Source organism: Mycetomoellerius zeteki, unplaced genomic scaffold, assembly GCF_001594055.1.
Source record: "Mycetomoellerius zeteki isolate Tzet28-1 unplaced genomic scaffold, Tzet1.0 scaffold114, whole genome shotgun sequence".
Lineage (NCBI taxonomy): Eukaryota > Metazoa > Arthropoda > Insecta > Hymenoptera > Formicidae > Mycetomoellerius > Mycetomoellerius zeteki.
The window spans coordinates 958865-983371 of record NW_017256062.1 but is presented as its reverse complement, the minus strand read 5'-3'; the positions used below and the strand labels follow the sequence as shown (position 1 = coordinate 983371).

At 32.6% G+C, this 24507-nt stretch overlaps 1 protein-coding gene and 1 non-coding gene across 5 annotated transcripts in view; both read right to left on the bottom strand.

Moving 5' to 3' along the window:
* The window catches only part of LOC108729162 (uncharacterized), an 81156-nt gene that overhangs the window by 18105 nt on the left and 38544 nt on the right, over window positions 1-24507 (bottom strand). For 3 of the 4 annotated variants that reach the window (XM_018458139.1, XM_018458147.1, XM_018458153.1), the window contains exons 2-3: window positions 12234-12436; window positions 7691-7939 (exon numbers count right to left, since the gene is read on the bottom strand). In XM_018458139.1, coding sequence (XP_018313641.1) covers window positions 7691-7939; window positions 12234-12436 — 452 coding nt within the window. Of the gene's footprint in view, window positions 1-7690; window positions 7940-12233; window positions 12437-16550; window positions 16589-24507 lie in introns of those variants that run through there. The other variant, XM_018458161.1, reaches the window with a different exon arrangement.
* On the bottom strand, window positions 12920-12991 carry TRNAP-UGG (transfer RNA proline (anticodon UGG)). Its single transcript has one exon. It is a non-coding gene; the product is annotated as a tRNA-Pro (tRNA).

Below are 24507 nucleotides of genomic sequence, written 5' to 3'. Positions count from 1 at the left end.
ATTTAACCTAACGTGAGTCGCCACTGCTCCTACTCAATCATATAGTTATTTTATACTAAAACAATGGTTATATTTAACTATACAGTGTCATACATATAACTATCGTTTTGATAAAAAATAACGATATATTTAGTAGGAGCAGTGGCGACTCACATTAGGTTAAATTTAACACTATAGATTTAACAGTGTAAGTTTTATAATTCTGCACGGAAAAAAATGTTTTAATTAACTGGAATTCTGATGGGAAACGAACGATCCAGAATAACTCTGGTTATATCTATTAGGTTTCTGATTAAATCTAGTAAAATTTTAATTGAAAATAACCAATATTTAATTCAGAATTTTCTGGTTAAATCTACCCTTATTGAGATATAATAATCTCGGTCTCCCGTAACTCGCCAGCTCGCGCTAACTTTTATCCAAAATAATTTTTGTCAGATCATCGGAAATGCCGGAAAAATCATGATCACAGTTACGTCGGACACCCTGTATATACATAATTTTTTCATTTTTTCCGTCCTTTTACGTTTGAGTATCCCGGGTTTATTCGTGTATGTTTAACACAATACAAATTTAAATGTATAAAAGTTTTTAATTCAAAGAACTTTCTAACTAGTATCATATTAATAATCTTAGATATTTTAGAAAAATTTAATCCATATAGAATATGTTACATTTATAAGAAACTGTATACCGATTTCTTGCTTCGATTTTTTGCAGGAGTATCGCACAAATGAATTCTGCCACATAAAAAAAATGCACTCAATTACGTCACAAAAACGACCTGTGGATGTCGATTAAATTTCACCTTGTGATCACTTCGTTTTCCCGCCCCGCATCGACGTCTACGCGTCGCGATTATGCGATTTGCATTCGTGCCACGACGATGCACCAAGGCTACGCTTCTCGAAGACGATCCTCTACTGCCACAGCGAATTTACATTTAGATCGATACGCAATCGGTCTTTTCACTCAGCGAAGTCGATTCGGCGACGACGGATGAGCGCCAGTTTTCCGCTTCGTTTCCAATGATGGCAAGGAGAGATCGCTATATACGCAATATAATATATGTAGACTCTTCCTTTCCTTCTGCCTCTTGAGGCAGGGCTTCACGCATCGTCGGTGATGCGCTCGCAAGAAAATTGCGTACAAACTTATCTCCGAGTCATACTCCGCTTGCGCTACGCGAAGATCAAATTTACGGAGAGTTTCCGACAACGACGAGATGAATTTGTCGAAGCATGAAAACTTCGAGTTAGCGCAGAAGATAGCAAACTTGCAAACAATCTATAAAAAATACAGTATACCAGAACCTCTCCGACCTTAAATTCAAAAAATATTTTGGAGCAATATGGAGCCGATTTTTTTTATTTAAAATATGAAGGCCTCAAATATTCATAAAAGATCTCAGTAACAATTATTATTATTCTCCGATATTCATTGTTAAAATATAATTCAATTAGGATTCTAATAGTGAAATAAAAATTCAATACATTTTCATGGTATTCTTGGTGGAAAAATTTTGCTGAAATTATTCCACGTTTTGGAACACTTTTCGGCAAAATTTCAGCATTTCAGAAAAATTTCAGTTTAATTTCAGCGATTTTTAGCTGAAAAATTCATTTTTAGCAAAATTTCAGAAAAAATTTCAGCAAACATTTCAGAGAAATTTCAGGATAATTTCAGTTCAGTTTCAGTATGTTTTTTCAGTATGTTAACTGAAAAATTCATTTTTTCAGTAAATGTAATTTCAACAAATTTTTAACAATTTCGCTGAAATGTTCCAAAATGTGAAATAATTTCAGCGAAATTTTTTCAATAGAGATCTCCTATGTTCATAAACAAGTATCGACAAGAAAGCATTGTCTCTTTTAAAACTTGCTCTTCGCTTAGATTCGTGTGACATAATCATCGAGTGCACATTTGTTCCATTATTTTCTTTTTCGATTTCTGGTTGCGTTCAGATTAGTATTACTCACAGACGGAAATTTTAAAAGCACGTCGTCGGTCACGCTTTCCATGCCATTGCTCTGATTGCTCATCCCCAAGTAAGACTCTTGCCCGCATTTTTTGTATGGCCTCTTCCGCAAGACAAGCTGTGTTTAGCCACGCTTCGCGGAGCCAGACGTAATTTCGTCGTCTCGTCATAAAGCTTTGGTGACAGTTGTCATTACTGTACGCCACCGTGAAGAACGAGAATTGTTTTCGCACGACGAATACTCGTCTTGCTTGAGATTACGATGATGTTTCTAAAAATAGTATCTGTTATTTTTCATATAAAGCACGCTTGTTTAACAAGTACTACCATATAATTCACATTTGAAAACGTCAGTCAGCATAAGATTGGTAAAGAAAATAGTTCATCATAAATCATAACTATTGAAAAAATTGTCAGAAAATAGATAGTTACTTTTTCAAAGTTATCATGTACAATCTAAGTAGTTTCTTTAAACAATTTATAAATAATTGTCATCTTTTCTCGCAAATTTAATTTTTAAGCATAAATGTTTTTATAAGCCTTTAATAAAAATATTAGGTATTTTGTTTCCGTTGACATTACTTATTTAAATCGAACGTGTTATAGTAGGTACGAAAGAAATATCTTAATTTTAACCACGTTTAACTATTTAATCCTTGTTAATTATTTATATATATTTCTTTGTGACCAATGCTATATTGTACATCACGAACCGAAATATCGTTTTAAATGTTGCCTTGGAATAGAACATATGTTCTCTAACGTTATTCAAACCATGGAGTCATATGTTTTTTCGACAGTCTCGATTCCTCGAGACATTCCCTTAACAAGAATCTTCCGCGTCTGAGTTATTCACATTGACAATGTGAATAACACTTCAGCTTGAATTACCAATTGTAAGCTGAGAATGATTCCAAAAAGAGTTGAAACGTTATATATAAAAATATTTATGTATGTACTTACAATTAATTAATTGTGTTGTATTTTATTCGCGCATTACTTACAACGTTTTTATTCTTATATTTGCCGTTTTCTTAATATTTCTACTAATATTATCTTCTTGTTCTGTTTTTTCTACCTGTTTTCAATCAAATACGATAACAAGCTTACAATCGTTAATTCTCATTAAATAATTCAATATCCATTCAAATATTCAAATAAGAATATCAAAAATATCAAATAATTTTAAAATATTCTATCAACATTTATCATAATTAATTCTCTTTTTATAGCTATGAAAGTTATATTTTCTCAACACTACATAGAAGATTATTTCGAAATGTCTACATCTGCTTGAAGTATATTCAAGCGAAAATATCATCACCGGTATGAGATTTCTGGAAAACTTTCAGTCTCGCGAAAACTGCACAAAGGGTATATCCGAGCCAGGATGAAAATAGGAGACGAGAACCCGTCCTTGATAGAATATACTAAGCTCCTTTGGTGTACGCAATAAGATGTCTGAGGTATATAGCGCAACGCTCCGGATGTGCTGAGAATGCGAGACGCATGAAAAGGAACGCGTTTGAATCGAAGAACGCACAAAGAGGGAGAAAAAGTAGCGATCCACTCGGGCTGAAATTAAATGGGCGGAACTGAAAGTGATGCACGCGCGTCGCACTGCGTACGCTGCGACCCTGGATGCAAAGAGCTTTCTTTCTCGGGGTTTCTGCGTGACGAGAAACGATCGGGATCGACCTTTAGCAGCATTAAATCAATCCTTCTTTAAACTTTCCCTTCTATATGTGACGCTATTACCGCTAGAATTTTTCTGCAAATGCATCTTTACCTGATGCATAGACGCAATTATCTCTTTCACGTAACTAAGCAATTACGTGCGCGTTCAGATTAAGAAAAGAAAAAGATTGGAGAGAAGAAAAAGACTTGGAGAGTTCTTCGTAGAAAATCTAAAATTTCTGAAGTATAGCAAAACTGGAAATGTTGAAATCAAGTGAATGGCATCTTTCATGAAAGAAAAAAATAAATAAATCTCGTAATAAAAAACATAATCACTGAAAAAATTATACGAACGCACGCTGCGTAAATCGCGTGAAGGTCGAGGTCTGTAATCTCAACGACAACTTTATTTCCTTAATGTAATCAGTCTCCTCACCCGCGAACGCCGACGCATTTTCTAAAATCTAGAATATCATCAGCAGCAGAATCGCGTTTCCCTCTGCATTCGAGTGTGCATATTCAATTAGCAGAATTCTAACGTTCTCCGCTCTACGTTTGTGATGTATCATTGATATGTTATATATACACAGATAAATACATACTGTAATAACAATTATTTGTTTCAAAGATTCATAAATCTATCACAAGTTCATCACAAGCATCAAATTTATTCAAAATATGTTTAGACTCCTAATGAGTTTAATATTTCAATCAAGATTATTAAATTAAAACAAATTCGATTTGCTTATATAAAGTCGCTTCCTCGATCAATTTTATAATATCCTTCGAAATAAATTAAATTCTTGTTTTGAATGTATAATAATCATTTTTCTAAAATTTGTAATAAGTATTTTAAGATTATTATCAAGAAAATATTCTTCGTAAAAAATAATCATTACTTAAAAGGATGTGTGCGACTAACAATATTTCTCTCATTTAAAGACTTGCAAAACACGAAAAAAAAGACAATAAAAAACCAGACAATTGTCGTTTTTGCATTATTCGTCGTTCATATTTTAGCATGTTAAACGGCGTATAGAATAAAGATTATTTTACATTACTCTGCAAAACAAGCTATTGACTTATTTTGTACAAGCTTAGGTACTTCTTAGGTTTCGCAAATCGGCGAAGCTTAAAAATTGTAGCAAGCTATAGTATGAGTAACGTTACGACGGAATGTTTCGCACAAGGGGGTACGCAAAAACGACCTTCGGCTCTAATAAGATTTTATTGCGTGCTACGCCGCGAAAGAAATTGCAACTGGGCAATCAGTCGAGTTCCAAGCTTTGCGACCCGAATAAATCGTCGTGTAAAAACGAATGGGAAAACCACCTTGAAGCTAAAGTAAGAACATATGTACGTATGTGAGGAGATTGATGGAAACAAGAATTAATCAAATCAAAATTACATTTTCTCACGTCGTTAATATATGATATGTTCATTCGTTGTTGAAATCCTTGTTATTAAAATTCACGTTTATTTTATAGAAATAAAATCTGTTACCAACATATTTATATACAATATTGTAATGATTTTAACCATTTAAATAAATACTCATCTAAAATTTTGCACTCATTATTTTTTCAGAATAATAATAATAACTTTATTGAAGCATGAAGAAATATAGATTACCAATGTCTGAAATTGAAGACATACATGAGAATAAATGTAGCGTTAAATGAAACTCTAAAAGTGTGGCAATAATATTGCTGCTCGTAAGTTCAACTTTGATATATAAAATAGATATCATATAAATATAAAAAAGATAAAACATAAGATGAACAAGAAATTGAAGAACAAGTAAAACACAAGTAAAAAAGATATATATAAAAAGCAGATATAATATGAACAGATAAGTATAAGATAGACAAGAAATTAAGTAGTACATAAATGTAAGTAGTATAAGCAATGCACGGTATGCCTAAAAAGACTCTTTTTAAATAGAAATACGTAGCAATATTCTATTTATAGTTTGTACATGAAAAAAACAATTTTGCTAAAGTATTTACAATTTAGTTAGATACAAATCTGAAAATAATTTTGGACCATTAAAATAATTACGTAGGAAACTCGAGCATGATGACTATGATAAGCAATACTGTAAAAAGTTTTGACATTCGAGCAACCAGTTTGAGGGACTACATAATTATTTTAACAGTTATTTTAATGATCCAACCAAATTACTTTCAGATCTGTATCTAGCTAAATTTTCAGATATTTTAGCAACACTTCCATTTATTGTGTACAAAACATTAGTTGCTTCGTGCCATCTAGTAGAAGAGACTGCAGGTCTTGCAATTTTTATTATCGTTGCATCGTCAAGTTTCTATATATCAACAGCAGCAACTGTCACATACAAGCGTTGCAGTAACAATTCTCTCAAAAGTTCGCGTCTCCTGTCAAGATGCGACTAGCGGGAGCTCTAAATTTCCGGAGCTTCCTGAATTTTTGACGCCACGCTGCTTCCGAGACATGAAAAATTTAAGCCTCCGAATTCGCAACATTCATTGATCGTAAAATATAACTTGTATAAGCATTCGATATTTACAACCGTTAAAAGTTATTTGACAGTGATCTTGATATTTCCAAATTTTGTCTCGTCTGTCTCTCAGAGTCAAGCGAGCAATCGATAACTCACGTTACTCTCGCCTCTCGCGGTTCTCCCAAGTCTAAGGCCCGGAAGTAATAGGATTATTTCCATTGTTAAAGATTTTCTTTTAGACGATTCGATGCGATTTTTCGATCTCTCGGCAGTCGAATGCGGAAACTTGTAACATTCGCGATGCGCGCGATCGACCCACGCAATAATCTGATAGAGCCGTATTAGCCTGAATTCCGACAATCCAGTTAGCTACCCTACTCCTCGCCCTGCCTGATCCAGCCTCGTCCTGAATTTGAAGCAATTGGCACGAACTGGCACGTTCGCAACGATAAAATAACGTACGCCGATAGATTTCCTAGGGCGAAGTCGTAAAATAGCGAAGTGCCTATAAATTTGTTGTTTTAAGATAAAATCAGCTAAATGAGTTATTAAGTAGTTAATACAATTGATGTACCACTTATACATAACTAGAAAATTTACGGAGATTTTAGATCTAAATTTTAAGATCAAGTCAGATGATTAATAATCATCAAAAATAGAGTAAAAATAAAGTTGAATAAGACAAATGACAATCAATTATCTTCCAACGATGCACATTCTAATATTGTTTGTTGTAGATGTGTAATTTAACCTGGGGATGCGTATCTTTCGTAAAAAAATGGATCATTTTGCTGTAATTTTGACAAAACATCTATAAAAAGCATAATGGCATCGCGTGACACGACAATAATGACTGGCGATGTTGGAAAGCTGTATCGAGATTTTTTCTCGGGAAGCATTTTAGCGGCAATTCTGCCCTTTGAAAAGGTATCATTGAAATTGCCGACGCGTTTATTGCCGTGCGGATCACAAAGGGATGATTGCACGCGACAAATGATCACGAGATATTGCAACAGAAAACATGAGTTTCGATGCTCACGCGACAGTATTTACACGGAATAGCTTATTTCGTTTTCAGAAGCGTGTCAATGTATTTGCGATAATGATAAAGCAAACAATGAAAAAGCTTTTTTTTATTGTGAAATTCTTCAAAAGATTGAATTTTAAATACAAATATAAAGCTATTGTAAAAATTACATTAAAGCAAACAATAGAAAATTTTAATAGATACAGTAGACACAATAAAATAATAATACAGTATATAAAGATATAAATTAAAAATTATATTAAAAATTAATTTTAAATTAAAATTAATTTAGAAACTAATTTTATAGTTGAAAAAAATGATTCAAAGGGAGCCGATTAATTCAACAGAATAATCGCTTGGACTAATTTAGAATTAATTTTCTCTGAATAAATGTGGATTAATTGATTAATGATAGACTAAAATTACAATATATAATCACAGATTTTTCTTTTATTTCAATTCAAAAAACACTTATCTTATACATAAGATTTATTTTATCGAATGAATAATATTGGATTCAACTCACCAAGCATTTTGATACTTTGGACTGGACTCAGAGGGTAGAAATCCCCGTGAAGTGGACAATGGAAGCCCACCCTGCGCTCTCTCCGCCTCGCCCGTCTCGTGAGCATGCAGAGTAGCACGCCAAGCGCGAGCATAAGGGCGCCCACAACTATGCAGATCGGCCCCAAGATACGAGAATTGCCGGTAAAGGCAATTCGTGCGGCGTACGAGTTCTTGTCTTCGTCTTCGCCGGGGCCACGATAAGAAGCAGCTGTAACGGAGAAACGGTCGAATCGAAAATTAATCGTGGAAGTTCATTAAATAACGTTTATTAAGTTGATCAAATTACTGTCTCCTTAATAGTTTCTCGTATTTTCCATCATCTTCATTTTTCGACCAGATAAAAGAAAAAATATCTTACAAAAAAATAAAATAAATTCTCACATCTACATTCAATTAATTTAATATTCTATTAATTTAATTTAATATTAGATTATATTACTTTAATACAATAAAATATAATCTATTAATTTAATAAATTCTCACATCTACATTAATTCTATCAATTTAATATTCTATTAATTTAATTTAATAGATTATATAATACTTTAATACAATAAAGTATAATCTATTTTTATTCTTGAAGTACTGAATGAGCTGTTTAGAAGTGATAACTCTTAATTGTGAGAGTACTTAATTAAAAGAGTTGTTTAAATATGATCTCATTGTGCTCGCCTTTAGCGGAAACGTTGAATTCAAATTGGAACCAAGACTTTATGTTCTCTTCGTGTGTTTCTTGTACAATATCGTAAAGTCGCTTCGCGCTTTTTTTTGAAGAACTATAATCGCGTTGATTTGAACTGGTCCGAGTTCCCAACATTTGACTACGACGCGAATGAGAAAACTTTTCTAACGAGAAGTTTTAGGTATATACTTAAAGAAGGAACTATCTGCGCAGTCGTTATTTATAATAACGACTGTCTTATTCTCGCCAATTGCGAAGCGAGAATGTTACGGAATATTTGGAGAGAAAATGTGCGTCTGCAAAGTAGCGGAAATCATGAACATAAATATGTTCGCCATGGAGAGCTCGCCTTCGAATATATTTTAATCGATAACGCTGCGCTAGTGAAATGCTATAGACGGTTAGCATGCGCAGATCTGACAAACTTCCCTCTGCATTTGTCTTATTTCGTAAAATAAAATAAGCAAACAACTAAAATTCAGTAACGTGATTAAAATAAACAGATAAATAAAATAATGCAGCATTAAATACATGTTTATCTATATACTTTACTTTTTCATCTTATGCACATTTAGAATATGAGTTCTTTGAATTATTCTGACTCTAAATTTGCATTTATAATAGTTAATTAAAAATTTAATTTTCAGTATCAAAAAATACGATACTCAATTTCAATTTTTTATAATGAAAAATATTTTAAATAATGAATATTGCTACACTGTAGCAATATTAATAAATTTCAAATATTTTAATATTAAATTTTATAAATACGAATACTATGCTCTCATATATAAAATTTATTTTTTTCAATATTTAGTATATTACTGTTAGTATAACAAAAGTTTTTACTCTGAAATAACGTTTGTGGTAACATGAGATTGTAACATTTCAAAACGTAAAAATAAAAGTGATATAGGTATAAAATATAGTATTAAAACATACAGAAGATAGAAAACTGTAAAAAATAAAATATAAAAATATAAAACTATGAAAAATATAAAACTTATTAATCCCAAATAAACTAAATATAATAACTTAAAAATGTTAAGAAAATGTAAGTAGTAATCCGCTACATTTACAAAATTCAGAATTGTACATTCAAAATAATATATCTACTAGTCTCGTTTTAGTCAGTAATAAAAAATAAAATCCTCGTTCCACTTGACTCTATCAAAGAGGACTTGACTCGGCGGCGTGATAAACGTAACAAAGACATTACGAGCAACCGGACAGAACGATCTAGAATATCTAGACTGTTCAAGAGGAAGAGAAAAGAATAGAAAGAACGAAAGGGAAATGGGCTATTGGACCGGTCTTGGTGCGGCAGGAAAAAAGGAAGATAAAAGAGGAGGACAGACCGGTTCTGATAAATCGGTTGGTAACAACTAACAACTCTCGGCACCTCGTATGTGAAGAAACGTGGCCGAGAAGTGACGGCGGGAGATGTGACGGGCCAGCTGTTGCTTGGTGAACAGTCTGGGCCCTCTTCCACTTTTCTTTTTCTTTTTCTTCCTCTTCTTCCTCGCGATAAGAAAGCTGTATCTATCTCCGGGGTCAGCGCCCCAACGAACGAACTATAGCGTTTCGCAAATTAATTCAATGAGAAAGAATAAGTAACTAGTCTCTCATCTTCGAATAAATCTCGAAAGTTTTCCACGTATTAATATTAATATTAATTAATATTAAATTCACTTTTCAAACTTCGTTAAATCTAAAATCAATCGGCAAACTCACGCATCTCTGAATAACATTCTCGAATGCTTTATTTAATAAGATTAATGTAATATATAAAATTGATATCACTTGATTAATATTAAAATATATTTGTGAAAGTCATTCAAAATTTTTTCACCGAGGAAATGTTATTAATATTGACAGTGGTATTAATATTCACGAGCACAATAAAATTAGAGCGAATTCAGTTGTAATGTAATTTATTAGACGACTTAAAATGCATTGCATGCTGCTCACCAAATTTCAGATATTTGTGCATAGCTTGTACGACTCTACTACTGCTTCAGCCGACTGAATACGGCTTCCTTCTCTATGTAATTAATCCGCTTATAGAATATCAGTAGAGGCTTCAGTCCGATTAGTATGTAACGACGAGTACTGAGAGAGATATCTCTTCGTTACATCCAGCGTCGACAACATGTTGACGGAATATATGCATTTCATTGTTCAAAATATATCTCTATTCCATATATATTTAATTTCAATTCTACTTATTCATTCGTTATTATCATAAATGAATAAAATATTTTTAGAATTCTAAAACGAGAAGATTTTTATTTTTGTTTGCAAAATTATTTAATCTAAAAAATATTTCAATATCCAATATAAAATTAGTGCAAAAAATGTATTTTTCATATATACAGGATGTTCATAACTATTACTTTTAAGAGTAGATTCCTCAGACCATTTTGAGACGAAAATTCTAATACCAAGATATCGATTAGGCTATAATACCTATAGTTTTGAAATTATACATTTAAAGTTAGTGAATTATATATCGCCTAAAGTTTACACGTTCAGGTATAGTTGGCATTTTGCGTTGTATTGTAGATACATCTGCGAACTTTAAGCGGTATAATTCGCTAACTTTAAATACTTATAATTCAAAAACTATTACAATCTCCATATTATGGTATTAAGATTTTCAAAATACTCTCAGGAATCTATTCTTAAGCGTTATTATGGTCTTTATGGAACATCCTGTATATGTATATAATCGCAAATATTAACTTATCCTCTACTACAAAGATAAAGCTATAACTTCTGTATATAAATAATATTGAAAGATGAAAATATATATAAATAATAATTTCTGACCAATTCTTTACTTAGTCTGTCCACGAATTAACAGGCAATTTCTTTATATAGATATTACAAATAAAAAATATGGCTTTTTCGATAAACGATAACAAATAATTATGATATCTCATAACAAAGTAAACATTGATTCTCTTTTCTAAGCGACCCATATGCGATTACGGAGCCTATACTTTCTCCGAAATGGAAAGCTTGAAATTATTCTCATCCGTTAAATCATGCCGTGACGCATGCTCCATATCTCCATAGATATACGAACGATCCAACAAATGTAACATAAATTAAAAGTAAAAAGTCTGAAATGATAAATATGATTTATTTGATACTTCCGAACTAAAAATCTAAAAATGATAGATCGTCTGTGCGCAGCGCCAACTGACATTGCGAAAAATTATGTATTATCGAAATCATAAATTTAAATAAACTGAGATATTTCTTCATCGATGATGTTCATTCTGTGCAGCCAAAACTACATTAATTCTCAGCCGTAACTGTCAGAATAGCGCCATCGCGAATTTTGCAGGTCAATCATGAGATGCAAATGCGAATGCAAATAACGTGTTACGAGATAACGGGAAAAAAAAGAAAAATTAAAGAATCGGTGAATATTCAAGAGTCGCCGATGGAACTATTGTTCAATACACTGTATGTTTTTGCAATATCATAATTTATACAAGCGCGCTTCTAATTGTAACCGTAAAATTATGCAACGCAGTTAAAATCCTTGTAGAGAAAATCTGACAAGAATATTTAGAAGAAAAATAAATAATATTTATAATCTGTTTGTCATATTTGTTTGTGACATTTTCTGATGAATTTATGACATTTGTGTTGCATTTTTAATCGTCCGCATTTCATATCAAATTTTATTTATTTCGTAAAATGAGTGTAAGAGGCTTTTCTACGTTTGTATATTTATAATGCATATTACTTTGACTAAACAATGTAGACGTAAATATAAACAAAAGAGATAGATATGTATACGAACCAGTGAGTACAGCGCCGACGAGCATGAAAAGAGTGCCAAACGCTGGAAGGGCAATCTGGCAATTCGCCGCTATTACCACGCCGGCCACCATCAGGCCGCCCTCGATCTTCTCCACCCTCAATCGCGATATGGGAGTCGGGCATTTCAATTTCGCGCCCAGGCCACCACCCAGCATTCCCTCTTCGGCTGCCATGCTGCCGGTCCTGCAATAACAAGCGAGACTAATTACGACAGCTGTAATAAAGGCTCCCCCTGGCAAAAATTGCGCGGATGAGTGATCACTCACTAAACGAGGTTCGGACATTCTTTGTAAAATTTTAAATGTAAACCCATTTGTGCCAACTGTGTAATTAGAGAATTAATGATAACGATTAGTATCATTCATACAATACATTTATTACGAATAATGATTTATATTATATAATCGATAATACTATATAAAGAAGAAAAAAATAAAAATTGGTCTCTGCTGGAATTTGAATATGGACTTTTGCATTCAAAGTAAAAAAGAGGAGAATATCATTGTCTCTTTAATCACTGTCTCACAATCAAATGTTATTCATTGTACGATTATAGTAAATTTAAAAAAATCATTTCTTTCTAAAAATTTATATTCAATTTTTCATAAAATTATATCTAATCTCTTAATTTATTAAAAAGTGTATTTAAAAAAACTAAAAAAAATTGGGCTCAGCCGGGATTTGAACCCGGGACCTCTCGCACCCAAAGCGAGAATCATACCCCTAGACCACTGAGCCACTTGCTTGTTGTTTCGTAATAAATGCTTAAGTATATATTGTAATTATTAATTTTCATTAATGTAACAATTAAAATATACCTAATAAATACAATTTTAATAAATAATTCTAGTTATTAAAATCTACATAAGAGTGTAATTGCAATTAAAAAACATAATTTTTTATTTAAGTTAATGATTTTATAATTTTATACATTATAAAAAAATCCTTATACTTAAAAGATTATCACTTGAGATTTTTTTATCATTTAAAATATTTTAAATAAGAATGTGAAAACTTCGTCTTAGATATGTCTTTAGATATGACATAAAGTAGATCTCATATGATAGATCTCGCACTCTCTAAACATCTCACGCATCATTCTTCTCTTGAAAGTCAAACTCAGACATCTTACAAGTAAACCTATCCAAGCGTTACTCCGATTTTGATAAGCTTTGAGTATGTTGTAATCTAGGTCAAAGTAAGAGATACGTATTCTTTATACAATGTCCGTACGTTATTCTTATATATTATATCTCTTATATTATTACTCTTATATGTTATTATAGGCGTCGAGTGGCTTGCCGCTTGGTGTGATTGACTCGCGATCTGTAGATCCGGATTCAATCCCACCTGCACCCATATACACGATTTTTCTCGTTTAAGGAGCCAAAAATAACTCCATCTGGTGATTAAGAGATCTTTGATAACCAGCGCCGTTCGGATTCGACGTTAAACTGTAGGTTCCATATATCAGTGGATATATATATATATATAGGGTGTTCGTTAAGTATGTTGCCATACTCAACAGAGCAATTCTTTGGTTTATTTCAAGTAAAAAAGCCCATATAAACATGTGTCCTAAACGGCTTAGTTTCCGAAATACAGGTGAATGTTCGCAAATGTTTGACGAAACGGTAAATTGCGTTGGAGATATCTTCCTGCATAAATATGCCTTGCTTCACGTGAGTTACTATTCGCACAACCGTAAACAAAGTGACAAAGTCAAAGTCAAAGTCACAAAATTAAAAATAGACTTCAGTTCTGATGTTGCTGCGGGTCAGATAGCTTGTACATACGTTTTCGGGCCAAATTGTTTCGGTTCATCAAAATCGCAAGGTGGACATTTGCAACAATTCATCTAATTGTTTTATTTCATCAGAAGAACTGAAGCCTGTTTTTGTTTTTCTGTTTTTGATTAGTTTTTGACTAGTTCAAGCTGTATTTCTTTCAAATAAACAGATTATTACTACACGTGTAAATTTTTTTATTTCGGAAACTAAGCCGTTTAGGACATGTGTTTATATGGACTTTTTTACTTGAAATAAATCAAAGAATCACTCTGTTGAGTATGGCAACATACTTAACTAACACCCTGTATATAGACTGACGAGAAAAAAAAAAAATATTATAAGAAAATAATATATAATATAAATAGGAAAAAAAATATTTTCATTTTTCCTTGGCAGTCTAATATGTATGGATCCCCCAGACTGAAGGTTGGATATTAAGCTAATAACCTAATTCCGGAAAAAAATCTATTGTTACGAATACCTCATGAGAGATAGGCTCTGTTTCGTCTTGAGATGTTGCGCTATCGAATGAATGATGAATGATGATGAATAGCTTATTATACTCTCGAAAAAAATTGGTTTTTAATATTTCAGAGTTAATACTCTTGAAATGGTAAAAGAGATAAAAAAAGTCTCAAAAAAAAGTCTTATGATTTTCAATGTATTTTATGACAGTTCACTGATATTTTTCGAAAATGTCTTTTTTTTAAGTCCCCCTACTCCCTCAATTTTTGAAAATTTTTTTAATTTGTCTTATCCAAACAAACTCCCAGCTAAACTTACAGCATATTTAACGACAAATACAATCATGTATGATAAAGTTGTATTGCGAAGACGCATTTTTCAGAATATATTCATATAAAAGGAAACATTAAAAAAAACAAACATGAGGCGCGCGAATAGTGATGTAAAGATATGTATATCTAGCTTATTCCTGAAAAAATGCATCTTCGCAATACAATTTATCGTACATGGTTGTATTTGTTAAATATACTATAAGTTTTGCTAAAAGACAAATTTTAAAATTTTCAAAAATTGAGGGGATAGGAGATTTCGAAAAAGACATTTTCGAAAAATATGAGTAAACTGTCATAAAATACATTAAAAACCATAAAATTTTCATTTGAAACTTTTTTTAATATCTTTTATCGTTTCGACGGTATTAGCTCAGAAATATAAAAACATATTTTTCAAGAGGGTGTTTTACCCCCTTAACGACCGTGTGGGCACGTATAAAAAATATGTGTCTCTTACTTAGAATACTCAAAACTTATCAAAATCGGAGTGTAACACTTGGGTAGGTTTACTTGTTAGTTATACCTCAAAACTGCATAAGGAAGAATAGCTTCCTCATAAACACGTCAGACTTTTTCAACTATAATAAACGATTAGAGCACAAAATTATATGAAGGTTCATTCCCAGCAAATTGTAGCGTTTACACGACGGAGTAATTGAATCAATCAGCCACTATCATGTACAGCTACTAATTCGACGTGAAAACCGACTCGATATCTCCACAGGGGCGCGGTAATTAACGCGAATACCCTTTGCGGATCGCTGGATCTGACAAATGGCGCAGGTTCCGCCCGAGTGATGAAATAATCATTCTACTAGACCATTCTACATCACCACCTCAATATTCATAATCTTAATTTATTGATTCAATTTTTCTGTATTATTATACATAATATATCAATTAAATGAATTTGTAAAACAATAGCCAAATACGAGAAACAATTTTGCTCTTCATTTAGATCCAATATACCAGAAAAATGGCACAGAAAATATAATCAACTTAGCGAGAGATTAATTAAAGTCACGTGAATAGACGATAAAGGGAATTTGTTTCGAATATCGGGACAGCATTTATACGGTCGATGATGGTACAACATTGTCTTCATTATGCAACGACGACGAATGTATTTATGTTGGATACATACGTGAATGCGTTGTAGCCTGTACTGTATCTTGTACTGTACTGTTAGGATTCGTAGTTCTAACACAGTATATTTGTGATGAATAAATTCGAAACAACGCAGAATAATGTATATCGGCAGTAGTTCGTCACTCTCAAGATGATCTCTTATAATAACAATAGACGTCCAACTGCGCCATTAGCAGGAAACAATAGAGATAATTTAAAATTTTAATAACAAAACTGCTGCAAGAACGACAGTGATGCAATGCGTTTGACGTCTGACATTAATGTCTCATTTATATAAATATATTTTTTCGCACGTGCACTTTCACATGCGTTTACGTACATTCTTTTAAAATGTATATCCAATTAATGAACGAGTTCTCTTGAGAGATGGTATTTACTCTTTCTGTTCTTTTAATTGAAATTTTTCATTGAAATTAAATTCCAAGTAATTTTCAGATCGGATCTACCTTAATTTAACTTTGTGCAAACACACTTATTCTCGAAATAGTCCTCTTCTGTTCTTAATTTCATAAAATCATACATTAATTAACGTTAATCAGTCTGGAATTAACACTAATTAACCTGAATTATTTCACTTTCAAATTCACAAAGAAAATTGTAGCTATTTTGCTGCGAATTAACCATCGGACGATAAACTCAATCATTCACAACTGAATTCTCCTAAAAACCATTCCAAAAACAGCGCAACAAAACAGTCTCGATAATCTCTGCGAACTGACATCAATTCTATGATAAATTGTATAAAGCCTGGCAAATCGTATATTAACAACGTATTCTTCGACCGCTAAAAAATCACTGGCCAATCCAGCGATTTTGCAGGACTTTTTCTTCTCAATGTGATAACAGTTAATGAGATGGCAAAATCACTTTTTTTTCGTTACGTATGATGCAATATACAAACAACATAAGTTATACGTATCGAGTGATAAAATAACTGTTTACTGTGCACATTGTATAAATTTACAATATAAAATTTACAGCGTAAAAAATAACGTAAAAAACGTTATAACACAAATAATTAATTTGTCGTTTTGCATTGTTATTTGTAATAACAAAAACTCGAATAAATCGATTTCATTTATAATGTAATAGCTTTATTGAATGCAAATAATTAGCAGGCATGCTGAATAATATAATATGTATGTGTGTAGTAAATATAGATATTAATTGCAGACGAAAGATTACAGTTAAATGTTGATTTGATTCCTAACGTAGAAAGAGAAATATGGACGTCTTTAACAAAGTAAAATCATAAAAATTCAGTTATTAATAGAATGTATATTTTATAAGCAAATTGAGATCAAAATTCATGTTCATAAAAATTCTTATTAACGATGTGAAATATTTTCCAGAAGAGTATATCTTCCAGTACGTTACGATTGTGTCTACTTTCCGAACAACATCACGGCTTATGTTGATAACACTCGTACTCCAAACGATCAAAGTTTACGAGAACCACGCGAGAGAAGACGGCGCCTCGGTTATCATGTAAAATTTAAGTTCATCTTCCGACGGTTGGAACTTTTCACGTCTGTCGATTACGATCAAATATATATATATATATGTATATATTGCATGAATAATCATACATTTTATCACCGAAGGAAATAGAAACACGAAAATAAATTTTTTTAGATTCTAAATTATGTACGACATATATTTTTAGCTATTATGAAAGTCATTATGATAATTTTTATTCCATTCACATTTATTAAAGTTTTTACATAATTTAAAAAAAAAATTATTTCAGCAGAATATTAACTTAGCTCTAATTGAATCGTGAAAACAACAAATGTTTGAACACAATTCTAACATTTATTATAAATATATGACTTAGATTATATATATATTTCGTTTAATCAATCCATATATTTCCAGTTCAAATACGATGCCAGAGAACATACTAAACATTTAGTCACGCAATTGTTAGCAATTTCTAGTCACGCATATAGTTAGATAGTCATAATTCTTAATTATAAACCTATGGAAATTTGGCATGTATGTGAGTCATCTGAAGTCGTGAGTCATGAGTCATCTGAATAAAAACGACCGCTAGGAATTATCTTTATCGACTGCTGTGACTCCGATCCGTTCAATCCGCCTTTAGTTGTAAAGGGATTCGATGCTCTATCTTGCACGCAATATACACGATTACCGCAATGGTTAAGCGGAATGGCATAGGAAACATGTAGCAATCGACATGACCTTATTCCAAAGATGTTGGCGAGATAATCCATGTAGCCGGGTGAATTTTGACTCGTCTCGCCCTCTGCCCTATTTACCCGGATGTTTCAGATCACCGAGATCAGAGGGGGAAGAATAATGAAAGCAGGGATAACAATTGAAGCAACAAGAATGAGTGCCACTTATTCTCGCTTCACTGATTATAAATAGATTCGCCCACTATGCTTTGTGCCTTCATGCCATGTTCAAAATCGTAAAATCGATGTTTGGAGAGTCGAAAATTAAATGTCCACTTTACGAAAGAGGAATAATAAAATTATTATTAATAGCATCCTGTGTATGTACATACGCGATGACGACTATTTTGTGATTCTGTCATTATTATTTATAATAAAATAATAATTGATATTAAAATAATTACTGACGTGCTTAGTTTGAACAATGCTTGCGGAAATATGACTTTAGTTTATAAAAAATCGCGATTTCCTAAAATTTATTCAAAAAATTTTTTTTTGTTTAAACTTTAAAAATATAAAAAATATATATTTTATAAAATAGAATTGTTTTTATTTATTTTATAATAATTTTTATGTGTATGATAATTTTTACTTCTATAATTTTTATCATAATATATAATCTCAATTGTTAGCCGCGATTGACAATGTTTCCTTTTAAGAATTGGCTGTTTTCCTTTTAGGAGACACGATTGATACAAACATAGCTGTATCCTTCTTAGCATTTAATAAATAACAAAGACATTTATGTCAGTTGGCTCTCTCCTAAAAAGAAAACAGCCATAATGATATATCAAATGTGACAGTAATTAATTCATGAACATCAGACACCAGGAAGATAAAATATAGCATAAATATTATAAATATTACAATCTTCACATAAAATATACTATACAATGCATTTTAATGATGACGAATCACAGATTCACTCATATTTTCGCGTGAACAAAACTCAGCGTTATTTACGGAAGACGGTAACGACATGTGTACACATTCGCATGCTTGCTTTATAACTTATCATAGATACGAACATCTTCTGTGCCACTGTCATAAATTTCGTTCGTATATCTCGACGTCATAATTTCCTGAATTCTTCGTACAAAACTCAGAAAGCAAAAGATTCGTTTCGACTAATTTTTAATGAACATATTTTACATATATATTGAAAGATAATCACGTAACGATAACGATGCAACAATATTACATTAATCAACATGCGATGTGATTTAATACGAAATAAAGTACATCCGGTTAAGCACGTCCCGTAATTACTTTACAAGTTTGAGATTACATCACGTATTAAACTCGGGATGCATAGCTAACTTAGTCCAAATTATACAAGATGTTCTAATATTGCTAGACTTTCTATCAATGTTAATAGACTTTAATAAATCTTGTACAGAATTCTTTTCAATAAAATATAGTAAATAGTGAATTTTCGACAAAATTTATTTTTAATTTATTAGGTATTGTTTTTAATCGTGTATTTTTGTTATGAGATTTATTTATAAATATCACATAATTAAATAATTTATTTTTATTTACTGGATCTATTTATATTCCAAATTAATAAAAATGTGGTACTCAAAAAACAATAATAAGTACCACCATGATAAAAGTATCTACTACAACTACATTTTTATTAATTTAGAATGTAGATCCAGTAATTAAAAATTAATTATGTAATACTTATAAATAAATTTCATACTAAAAATACACAATTAAAACATATATAAATTAAAAATAAATCTTGATGTCGAAAATTCATAGGATATCGAGCGTTTAGAAAGGCGTATTAAAGTTAAGGAAACGGTTGACGAGAGAAATTGATTAAAGAATTCATAAGTGTAAAGACACGCGGGAAACTTGGTAGTCTTGGAATGCTCTTCGATAAATATGAGTGGATTTTTTCCCCTCATGAGAAACAATAAATGCCGAGAAATCAGCGACACTGGGTTTACTCGCGAGGCGAATCATGCCGCATGTCAAGTTCGAGGCCGCGATTGATCTCTCCCCAAGTGGCAAGTTAATCGAGTCTGTGCCTGCCGACAGTCCAGTTCGCGTCAGTCGACTCGCGTCGCTAATGGCATAAGCGAAGGCTCCACCTGACGTGATTACGTAATGAGCGGTTAATGGATAAAACGACGACAGACCGTGAAACGGCGGGATAATTTACCGTCAGGACAAAATGTGATTGGCTGTCTAGTCGAGATTCTGCCAGGAAGCCTATAAATTTTCTGTGCATCAAGCATATGATTCTATCGCGAATTCTATCGGAAGACATATTAGACACGCTAAGTTCATTATCTTGCTGAGATGAGCGAACAGATAAAACGAGCGAAGAGGCAAGTAAATGATGAAGGAGTTACGCTCGTAGTCTTAACGAAGGCTGAGATCTCTTTGCTTAATTATTTTCCACTGCTACTGTACATAGTGTCAGTTTAGTAGCGCAATAGTACATCCAAAGTAACTGGTTCGTTCACGTACAGTTAACGCGCGATAACAGCATTATGACGACAGTCAATGGTGAGAGATCTAACGGAATTAATCCATGTATGCGCTATTCATGAACAACAACGGAATATATTAATGCAATCATTAGTCAAGAGATAATAAAATAATATAAGTATTATGAAGTATGCTAAGCCACAAATGCTATAACTGTATAATATAAATCGCATCGCCACGTGTAACAGGGCTTACATAAAGGTAAACTTGGCAACGAAATTACGTGCTCTGAGCTTTACCGCCGGATCGATCGAGATAAAACAACAGAAGTATGGAGAAATCGTTGAATTAACGAACGGAAATTTAACGTCACGAGAAACTATCCCTTTTTGTGGTCTATATTCGATATTATTAACGTGCACTTCCACAACCGCTCGTTATTTGAAGACAGCTTGAAATACTGAGAGAAGAAATTCACACTTTTATGGTAGACTAGATTTTCTTGACGAGCGAGATCGACGATAGAATACCATAAAGAATTGCACCGTGGGTTGGAAACGCCTATATAAACCTCACGAAAGGAAGTTTCTTCCGGCTGCGCCATTGTGCTTTCTTGCACAAAATGGCGGAAAAATAATTAAGTAGCGTGTAATTTTGCTATAAAAAGACAAGAATTGTCGTTTGGAAGCCAAAAATTATCTATCCTTTTTTTCCCATTACGTGTGTAATCGCAGATATTATCTTTTTGAAATTCTCCAAAAATGATTAAAAAATGTATAATAATATATTCATTTTATTATACATACCTAAATGATTACAATAATAATTACAATAATAATTCAGGTATTCCTCTCTTTCTAAAGAAATATGGTATTCTCTTTTCTTTCCAAAAATATGATATTCATTTCTTTCCTATGTAATTCTCAAATATATTTCTTCCTATGTTTTTTATATTTTAAATTAGATCTTTATGTAATTCTTTTATTCCGCTCTTTTATTTTTATATATAAGTCGGTTCTTTTGATTCACCAATCTTGTTAATTGAATATATATATATATATATATATATTATTATATACTCTACTCTCCATTCTATAATCAGTCGACATTTTTTATGACTTCAATATCAATATCAAAGAATAACTATGTCTTGATGAAAGACGCAATTCTGATAGACGCAAAAGAAACGACCTGAAAAAAGAGTTCAATTGAAGAGAGCGGGACTACGAGGCTGGGAAAGTCGAATGTGGAACAAGAAGAAACAATTAATGACGGCTCACCAATCAAGTAACGCATTAGCGATCTTCGAAGATTCTTCGTTGCAGAGAGTAAATTGATCGCTAATTCCGACGAGTTGCTTGCGAGAATAATTGCCGTATTTTCTTTCGTCCAGTCTCCGAAACCTCATTAGATAACTTTATAAACCTAACAATTGAGATGTATTAAATGTAATAATGAGCAAACTTATTGGTCTTCGCAATAATTGTCCATGTAACTTTATCTTTTTTGTAATTTCTCTTGCTCACCGATAGAAGACTCTAGCTAAACTCGAATTAGCACACTACTTTAATTTCATAGAAATAACTCTCGATGTTGAGTTTACTTCATTTGCTTTCATATATAACACTTATAGAGCCTATGCCGCATCTATCGCAGCAATGCTTAATTTAACACGTTCTTTGACCAATTAAAAGTTCAATTTTCTTTAACGAAAATATTCAGGGAGACTGCTAATTTCCCAGTCTTTAATTTCTATATATTTCTATATATTTAATATTATATTATATCTCTCTATTAAATTAAAAAGTAAATTAAATCAAATCTTTACAACAATGTCTCAGATTATCTTATTTTTTATGCGAGTTTTACATTTTAGTTCTTTATAAAGAGCTTAATTTTTAAGACGTATTTTTAAAACGTATGTTAGACTCAATAGTCATCACTTTATATCGGTATACCATCAGTTAATCCACGAATCTAATTATTCAAATGATTAATGATCTTAATTAGACAACATGCGTCGACATACGGAAGAACATAAAAAAAGTCGATTTTAAATTAATCAAAGAGGATTGACTGTCAAAGGCTTACACAATTTTCTCTATGTATGATTTATATCGTAGCACCTCCGGTCACCTATTCGATTCATTGCTCTCACCGTAAGCGCGTCGACTTGGTCGACGATCAAGACGAACCTAAGTAAAACGACCTTGCGCAAACGGCGACGAACACGCTCGGGTTCGACGACCGCTCGGTATAGCTCGCGAGATACAACCGGCAGTGCCTTTCTACAGCCTTGACTGCAACCTCCAGCGGCACCGTCGTCGCTGCCAGCCTCGCACGTGCATCCTGTGACGTGTCACTATCCCTCTCCGCCGCGACGAGCGCGAACAATGCGCGATGCATGCACGAGTCGATAAAATAAGGCAAATTAGCGCTTTTCGCAGAACGAAAACATACCATATGCCTATTGTGCGCCCGCGTGCGGTCATTACTGCGCTTTCCTGAACACGCACGTCGCTGGCAGTTTGACCCTTTAATTCTGCGGGTGCGGTATGTACACGTCCTGCCACAATGGGAAATTTCGTAGCAACGGCAAACGATATAATGCAGCGCAACAATACTGACCGTTTTTGCGCGAATTCGTAACGCATGTACCGTACATATTGATCTTTTGTTATTTTTTTTGTATGTCTATATCATGTATCTTTATTTACTTAATCCATATTCACGTGAAATAAATACATATAAAACTTTTTATTGCTCACGCTTTATAGAACGTTTCATTATTTTGATCAAATAACATAATTTAATGATTTAGCCATTAGGAAAGGATTTAACATTTACGTTACGTATCGCCTAATTAAATTTTCGCTTAATTAATGAAATAATTAGATGTAATTAAACACATACTGCACGGAAGTATCAAATATACGTATCAAAATTCACGTGACCATAATCAGGAATCGCGCTATGCTGAGCTCTGTGTCGAATGACTTTGTAATTTATGAAAGTCCGAACTTTCGCGAGTTAGAGATATCTACTATTCGATAATGGCAGAATTACATTCTCAAACGACGGAATCATGGCATTTTTCCAAACAAACTTCCTTTTTTTACATTCTTTCATATTCTACCAAGTAAGCAAGAAACATTTTGGGACGTTTCAGCGATGTTGTAGCAACGTTTCAAATTGTTTCTTGCTTACTGGGTATTTTATATCTTCCTACAATACAAACGTATAACTTGACAATTCATGATTCGTATCATTCATCTCCGTCAATCTTCGTGGATTCGAATATCCCAGAAATTTTCGTCACGATACCATCACGTCCAATATCCCACGATGTCGGTATTATTGGAGAAAATAGATAAACAAAGGCAACAAATAATATATCTTCATACTTCGACAAGTAAAATGCCTTCGATTATCTATTGAATTCTAACATCTCTTATTTCTTCGGCGCTTGAGCAAGTTTCAAAACGCTCAATTCGACATGACATGAACGACCTCTTTATCTCCGTAAAGCGGCATGAAATCGTGGCCCTAACGGGAGTATTTAGTCGCGAAAACGAAGTGCCTGTCCACACGCGAGCGCATGGCATGACGTGGACGGATGTCGGACTGAATTGGCGCAATGACCATAACCGGGGCCCAACGCAGTATATGCGATCTTTTTTTTTCTCCGCTCGTATCAAGACAACGGATTTTATAGAATTTTATTACAAATTTATGAAGAAAAAACGGCTTTCTTCGCTAACTTATAGCAGTTAAGATAAAGTAAATCTCAAGTAAATAAATATATGTATGTACATGCTTAAAAAACAACCGATTTTTTATTCGAACCGATTACTCATTCAAATATCATAGGT